The sequence below is a fragment of the Protomyctophum parallelum genome (assembly GCF_964188405.1).
Source record: "Protomyctophum parallelum genome assembly, chromosome: 21".
In the NCBI taxonomy this organism is placed as follows: Eukaryota; Metazoa; Chordata; class Actinopteri; order Myctophiformes; family Myctophidae; genus Protomyctophum; species Protomyctophum parallelum.
The window spans coordinates 12,194,310-12,203,101 of NC_139713.1; the positions used below are offsets into that span (position 1 = coordinate 12,194,310).

The following is an 8,792-nucleotide window of genomic DNA, read 5'->3' on the forward strand; positions in this document are numbered from 1 at the left end:
TTTCGACCAACAGGCAGAGAAACAAGAGTAGCAAATACAACTATTTACATGATGTCTTAACGTTGCCATGTAGTGCCCTAAACAAACAATAAAGTCCATGGACTAGAAAGAAAGAAAGAAAGAAAGAAAGAAAGAAAGAAAAGAAAGAAAGAACCTACATAGGGACATTCCTTTGCCACCATGCCAATACAGCCACCCTGTCACAACGACTCACAACAAACCTCAGCTACCACGAAACAACGTACATAAACTACTGTCAATCAGTCTTCTATTGAAAATGAACCGTTGGAATTGATGACTGTTATGTCAAAGCCCAAAAGCTCTATCTCCAACCAAATGGAAATAGCAAATTCACTCATGGGATTATTGAAGTGATCAAGAGCTACATACACATTTATACTGTAGCCCTGTTACAACAACTGAACTCACATACGGAAGATACAACACAACAGACACACTCTAGATTCACGTGATGACTAGCATTCAACTCCAGAGCCAGAAACAGTGTCATTGCCACCCGGTCAACGGGGGTCCCCAAAATGACAGCAATAGTACTACACCACCCGGTCAACGGGTCCCAAAATGACAGCAATAGTACTACACCACCCGGTCAACGGGTCCCACAATGACAGCACTAGCACACCAGCTTGAATCACACGCGCATTAAAAACACAAGCAGCAGCCAAGAAGCAAAAAAACTAAGTTCATACCTGGAGCCGTCGACTCTTCCACTTGACTTCATAAGTTAGTTGTAGTGATGCCAGGGGAAAACTGTGGCTCTCTCTCCAGTTCATGATGAGACCTCCAGCAGCTTCTCCAGACTCCAGTCATCTCCATCCTCCATACATCTGGCTGGCTAGCTGGCCATGCAGTACGCTCCTCCCAGTATCAATGGCCCCCAACCAGCCTCATTATCCTGGCTGCCTGATCTTCTCACTCAGCCTTGGTCTGGATGTTTCGTACTGTACAAGCATTCTGCTGTAGTGTCGTGGTCAGGGGATTTAGAGCATAGGCTCTAGTCTATAGCCTATAGACTAGAGCCTATGCTCTAAAATCCCTGACCAAGACATGCTGTGAATGCTGGCCCCTATGGAGCCTATGCCCTAAACCCCTGAATGCTGGACCCTATAGACTATAGGGTCCAGCATTCAGGGGTTTAGGGCATAGGCTCCATAGGGGCCAGCATTCACAGCATGTCTTGGTCAGGGATTTAGGGCATAGGCTCTATAGGGTCCAGAATTCACAGCATGTTGTGGTCAGGGGTTTAGGGCATAGGCTATAGGTCCAGCATTCACAGCATTTCAGGGCTCTATAGGGTCCAGCATTAACAGCATGTCAGGGCTGAGAAGAAGCTGATCTCGGGGATCTGGGGTCGTCACCCTGGCCCGTGTACCTGTGGAGCAGGTTGAGAGAGAGACTTGAGTATAAGTATTGGCTATTTCCCCATATATAAGCCCACAATGGGGGTTGGATTTTTGTGCTAATTCGCTTATTTCCATCGAAATAAGTATATTAATAAGTGTGCCGCTTGGGATACTATTTACATTATGATTTTTTTGAGCAATGGAAATAAGCAAATTAGCATAACACCCCAATGCCCTATTCAATTCAATTCAATTCAATTCATTGGGGGTTTATGGTAGGGGAAATAGCCAATAATGCGCTTTTGCAGAAAATAACACCTGGACCTCTTTGGTGGGGACGTAACAACTACAAAGAAAAGTAAGAAAGCCTTCTGGCATGGAATTCTCCTTTAAACCTAGCCGCAATTTGCAACTCTAGATTTTTTTACAATGGGTTGAATCTAGAGTTGCAACAAGCTCCATCCACTTCCTATTCATCATTTCTGGTTTGTGATCTGCTTGTCTTAAACGACATTAAACTCACCAACATTGCAGCTGTAGTCCAAGCTTGAATTATCCTCTTTCAATCTGCCGAGCTTGTTTTTCATAAAAATCCACCGTAGAGATGTTATGAGATACTTTCTGTCAAGACATCCTCTGCAAGTGATTATTTTTCTAAGTGCTGGAGTTTGGAAGCACTCGTCGTACGTCACTGAACGGCCCTGCATTCCACCTGTTTCGAAATTGCACATAATGCAGGAGGCAGCAGCGCGACCCGTTAACAAAAACGAGTGCTTCCAAACTGCAACACTTAGAAAAAGAATCACTTGCAGAGGATGTCTTGACAGAAAGTATCTCATAACATCTATACGGTGGATTTTTATGAAAAACAAGCTCGGCAGATTGAAAGAGGATAATTCAAGCTTGGACTACAGCTGCAATGTTGGTGAGTTTAACGTCGTTTAAGACAAGCAGATCACAAACCAAAAATGATGAATAGGAAGTGGATGGAGCTTGTTGCAACTCTAGATTCATCCTAGCCCTCCAAGCAGAACCCAATGGTACTGAAGTTTCTGACTTTTTGACGACACAGACCATTGGGTCCTGTTCCAGCAGTATCCTGCCACCTGGTACGCGGACATACATAAAACATAAACAACGTGGATAACGCCTGTCTGCGCTCTTTGACGACATTTTCTCGTGTGAGGGCTTCTGAATATGTGAAGTATAAGTACCCATACATGCCGCTGCGAATATCTCCTGTGGCGCGGAAGCCGTTAAGTATTTTTAATCTTTGTTTAACCGATTTGGTCGCTTTGATTCTTCTCTTCCTTCCTTGTTTATTGACACCTCATTGTACCGCCTATCTGGCTAGCTAGTGGCGCTATAGCTATGACAGAGCAGATCAGAGGCAGGGACGTAGCCGCACAAGCCAACCGCACACCGGGAGGCGGTACAATAAACGGTAAACAAACAAGAAGAAATAAAGCAACCAAATCGGTCAAACAAAGATTAAAAATACTTAACGGCTTCCGCGCCACAGGAGATATTCGCAGCGGTTTGTATAGGTACTTATAGGTACTCAGAATAACTTAAACTAAAAAAGGCCGTCAAACGCCGCAGATACGATCTTAGAGAGAATATTTATGTCCGCGTTCCAGAATTCCCATACGAAAATATAGTTATGAGCAGGGACCCTACATAAAACTCATCCAAATTTCAGAAAAGCTTTATGGAGGGTCCCGAAAGGGGCTAGATTCATCCCATTATAAAAAAAATCTAGAGTTGCAAATTGCGGCTACTTTAAACCATCATTGGTAAACAGTTAAGAAGAATGATTTGGTGCTGTGACACCCCAAACAAAACATTGTGTCTGTATATATTTATTCTATTTATGTATATGCACACATACAGCACTTAATGCACCCGTTTTGTTTTGTTTTCTTCATTTCAACCTCCAGTCCCCCTCTCTCGCACAGCGCACACACACACTTAATGCTTAGCATAGGTAGCTAACTCAGGTTTGTGTGCAATTCAGGTAACACTTTGTGCACACATCACTTCAAGCACCTTTGTTTGTTTATTTCACCCCCCCCCCCCTTATCTATCTATCTCTCTGTCTCTTTCTCTTTCTCTTTCTCTCTCACACACACACACACACACACACACACACACACACACACACACACACACACACACACACACACACACACACACACAAACACAAACACAAACACACACACACACACACACACACACACACACACACACACACACACACACACACACACACACACACGAACGCACGCATCCATGCACGTTAATGCTCACTTAGCATAGGTAGCTAACTCACCTGCAGAATGAAAACAAATCCACCAGTTTGTTGTTATGAAGGAAGACAACTTCTGTTTCAAGCTGTCACACACTTGTGGCTGAGCAGTTTTCACTTCCTAACACGCCAGACTACTCCACTTCATGGAGTGCAAAGTTACATTATAAGTTGTTTATATTTTTCACTCTGTTTACTATAATAACAAACATAAGTTTGCAGCCTGTGTGTGTGTGTGTGTGTGTGTGTGTGTGTGTGTGTGGAGGGGGAGGAGGCGTGGCTACCGGAGGGTTTTAAAGAGCGCGCTTGAAGCCTGGTTAGGGAGTGTCTACCAATTCAGCCATGTCAAACATACGGCCCGCAAGATGATTTAATCCGGCCCCCCACTTGTAGAGCATCAATGTACGAGTCTGTCCAAAAAAAAGTTATTCTCCAGCACATTCCTGTCTAAAGTTATGATTCTTTTTAAAGAAATATAAACCAAATGCTCAATCCCAGTTATGAGCTTCCCTCCCTAACTAATCTGATTGCTGTCAGCTGTGCTCCTCTCTCTGCTGCTGCGCGTCGAAGAGTAGGCTGCTATACTTCTCCAGTGCAAGGGTCTATAACCGAGGGACCATTCAGATAACAGAGCTCTGACAAAGAAATGATCATATAATAATAATAATAAACTTTATTTGTATAGCACCTTTCATACATAAATGCAGCTCAAAGTGCTTCACAGGGCAGGACACAAAAATAAAATACAATAAAACACAAGTAGTTAAAATGATAGAACAATGGCAGAGAACAAAATTGAATATAAGAACATAAAATAAACTAGAACTGCACTCTGTCGAGTGCATACTTGCTTGTTGCACACTAGTAGGCCATAAATGGCCAACTAGTGCGCAAGCAGAGCGTGCAAGTCCTTTCGACCGCTGTAAACTGTCAAATCTCAGTATCTCTGTGAAGGAACGTTTGAAATCATTAATGTTTAGATGTAACTATTTGCTACCTACTTTATACATATAAACATCTAGTATTATTAAGTATTGATTCAAGTTTCTATCTATATAAGAAATACTGTTTTATCGTTGTAGATATATTCTGGATCCCTTTTTAGTTTTTCAGAGACAAATAAATCATTTATATGTGTTGAAAAAAAAGGTATATAAACTGAATTAAAATATGTACAGTATAATTTTTCTGTAAACGGTGGAATCTCAATATCTCTGTGAAGGAACATTTGAAATGTCTAATTATTAGGTGTACCTATTTACTACCTATCTACTTTATGCATGTAAACCTAGAAAAAAAAGTATATAAACTGAATTAAAATATATTATACAGTATAATTATTGTATTAACAAAGTATTATTTATTGTAAATTGTCAATTATTTTAAATCTATTTCATGTTAGACTATAGTGATACTAATACTAAATCATGATCAGAGTAATATGTGTCTCTAACTTCAATTTCTTTAATAATACTTTCACATTTGTTAAAATATACATGATCTAAAATACTTCCGTAATCTGTAGTTGGATTTGTATTTAATTGTTTAAAGCCTAATTTTGAGCTAGTCATACACATACACACCACGTACTCTGGTCCCAGCAGATCAGGCACAATTTGCTATTTTATTTTTTACTGATTATGTATATAGTATACGTATGACTAGCTCTAAATGATGACGTAAGAGATATGGTCATTTGTGGTCATTTGGTCCAGCAACACAGGCACAGATTTGATGTTTTTCTGCGTAAGCATCGAATGGCGGAACAGCTGTCACGACGAAGGAGACCGGGCGAAAACATTACTTGCGCGCTCTGCTTGCGCAAGTAATAATTAAATTCATATTTTGAGAATTCCTCTAATCTGGTGTACAGGTGATGACATGCACATTACATGCATAATAGAATTACAATTTCTTTCTTTCTTTATAATGGGAGAATTGGCACTCAAAGCCTAAACTGGTGACCACCAGGTGGCGCTGAAAGAAACATTACAAATCCCTTAACCTTGTAAGCCCCAACAATGCTTTTCGTCAACATTTTTATATTAATGAATTACTTAATTAATATATATTTTTTCCTGTTCTTTTTTCACCTAAACATCATCATTGATGTTCATTGTTTAGTCTTGCAATGCCATTGGTCATGATATTTGCATATAACTTAAAAAATCTCTGGACATTTTGAACAAATTTTAACCTATGACCTTTGACCTTTAACCCTGATAAAAGTAATTATTAGAATGTATAGAACATGCTTTATTTATTATTGTGAAAGATACCCCCCAAATGTAAATTATGAATGTATTAGCCTATTATTACTTTAATCATTATTATAAATGTGCATACAATTTGCCTAAAACGTATTATTGGTTTATTTTAACATAATTTCCTCTGCAAAGTCCTAGTAGTACAGTTGAAATCTCTTTTTTGCAAGTAGAAATATATATATCCGGGTCTTACAGGGTTTTAAACTTGGTGTTAACCCATTCTGAACGGGAACCCATTTTGGTGTTAGCACTATGTTATGCTTTAGCTATTGAAAAATAGCAGATCTACAAGCTCATAGCGCGCCACCGAGTGGCGCGCTACGAGCTTGTAGGTCTGCTATTTTTGAAAAATCGAAGAGCGACTGACACAGAAGACATTTTTAGAATCTGATCTCAGGTCAGAATGAAAACTGTCAGGATGTAGAAGACATTTTTAGTATCTGATCTCAGGTCAGAATGAGGCTCCGCTCTGGGAGATGTTCTCTGCATGTTGTTGAAGCAGCATGCTGAGAAAAATCAGGGAGCAATGGCAAAACCCCCGTGGTATACAAGAACAGGCATCAAGACAGTTAATGAGATTTACTTGAGTCGTGCCCACTTGCAAACATACAACTTTTTAATGCATTTCCCCTGCTTTGGGACAGTGGCATATGACATTAAAAAGGGATCCGAATCATTAAGTTTGACAACCTTATATGCAACTAAAATCTCTTGATATGGATTTAATTGGCATTATGAGTGTAATTAGTGGCCCCGACTGCCTCTCTTGTGTTTTTACTATGGATGTCCCCATACACTTTTTTTCGCTCCCGATCCGATCCCACAATTTCTGTGTTAGCCGACACCAAATACCAGATACCAGAGAATAATGTTTGTGTGTTGCACACGTGTGTATAATATTTGTGTGTGTGTGCGTGCGTGCGGCGTGCGTGCGTGTACGTGTGCTGTGTTATACTGTGTGGAGAGAGAAGGGGGGACAAAGCCAACTGTATGGACGGAGCAGAGTGGAGGTGTTTGTTTAGAGACAGATATCTCGTGTTGTGTTTAATATATATCTCGTGTTGTGTTCATAGCTATCTATAGCTATATATCTCGTGTTGTGTTTATAGCTATCTATAGCTATATATCTCGTTCATAGCAGACTCCTCACTCAAATGTCCACTTGCAGTTTGGGCAACTCGAAAGCAAACTCCACATGCCCCAACATTTTATTATTCACCTATTTTCTAAGCTCAATTGCGCCCAAAAAACCTGAACTTTTAACATTCAGTAGACTTTCTGTGGTCTGGGGTTTTCTGGCTCAAACAGGTGCTCTGATTTGCCGGCAGTTTGTGACGTAAGAGCCTGCAAATCCCATATATGACCCGATATGACCAAATAATGGCCGATACCAATACTGTTCCTAGTTCTCTAGTTTTTACCATCTCTCTCTCTCTCTCTCTCTCTCTCTCTCTCTCTCTCTCTCTCTCTCTCTCTCTCTCTCTCTCTCTCTCTCTCTCATATGCCCCCTTTAGATTCAGACGATGATGACAGAGTGCTGGAGCGATGAGCCATCTCAGCGACCCACCTTCAAGACGTTAGCCCAGAGTGTGGACACCATACGCGAGAGCAAGGACGGATGAGGACAGGACAGTGACCTTTCTGACCTTAATGAACCGACAACTCGCCATTATTCCCACATTCTCAGCTGTTCCAGTTCCCCCATCATGCACTGCTCTCTCATCGGCGGGACCATGGTCGCCTCTTGCGCCACTGCACTTCAGTCACAGTAAAAAAAAAAGGACTCAAATGTTATCAATACTGGGGCGCCCGCTAGCCTATAGAGCGTCGCAGTCCCGCCCCCTTTCAGAACGACGAGTGGCCCAGGAAATGATTCTCCATTCATTTTCTCCATAGGCTTTTCAAAAAGTATTTATATAAAGACGGTTACGCCACGGACAAAGCCAACTCGGATCGTGACAAATCATGACAACAAACACAATATTTTGTGCCGATCAAATAATTTGAAAGAAGAAAATAAAGGCAGGATAATCATACAACACTGTTTGTTTTGTTTTTCTTCTTACTAATTATTTGATCGGCCCAAAACATTGTAATTATTGTCATGATTTGTCACGATCCGAGTTGGCTTTGTCCGCGGTGCAACCGTCTTTTAATAAATACAAATACTTTTTGAAAAGCCTATGGAGAAAAATGAATGGAGAATCATTCCTGGGCCACTCGTCGTTCTGAAAGGGGGCGGGGCTGTGGCGCTCTATAGCGGTCCGGGCGCATGCCACATATATAGGCTCTGGCCTGACAGCGCGTTGTGTGTTCGAGTCCCGTTCACTTTGCTGCGTGACTCTCCCCTCTTCTCTCTCTTCTCCCTCTTTCCAGTCTATCTTCACTTATATCTATCAATAAAGGCAGAAAAGAACAAATATATATACGGTATATATCAATTCTGCAAGTAAGAAGTCCGGAATTCAAAATTCACTCGAGTGAAAGTACAAAAGTAATTGTATCAATATGTAATAAAAGTATGCATGTCATTGTGCAGAATGTCCCATTTCACAACTTTTGTTTTGAAAATAGCAGATCTACAAGCTCACAATGCGAGTTTGTAGATCGGCTATTTTCAAATGGCCAATGTAGTGTTTAATGTATGCTTTGTAATAATCCCAATCTACAAAGTAACTAGTAACGTTTTCAAATGATTGTAGTAAAAGTACAATATTTGCCTCTGAGATGTAATGGAGTAGAAGTATTGGAAATGAACTACTGTACAAATACCTCAAAGTTGTACTTAAGTACAGTGCTTAACCCATTTTGGGCGGGAACCCATTTTTGGGCGGGAACCCGTTTTAAGTATTA

General features: G+C 40.8%; 1 protein-coding gene across 1 annotated transcript in view; it reads left to right on the forward strand.

Moving 5' to 3' along the window:
- jak2a (Janus kinase 2a) overlaps nt 1–7,860 on the forward strand; it is an 83,976-nt gene extending 76,116 nt beyond the window's left edge. Inside the window, exon 25 of the mRNA XM_083793914.1 lies at nt 7,454–7,860. Within this exon, the coding sequence (XP_083650040.1) occupies nt 7,454–7,561 (108 nt within the window). The 3' untranslated portion in view covers nt 7,562–7,860. The remainder of the gene's footprint in view (nt 1–7,453) is intronic.
- Nucleotides 7,861–8,792: the final 932 nt, after the last annotated feature.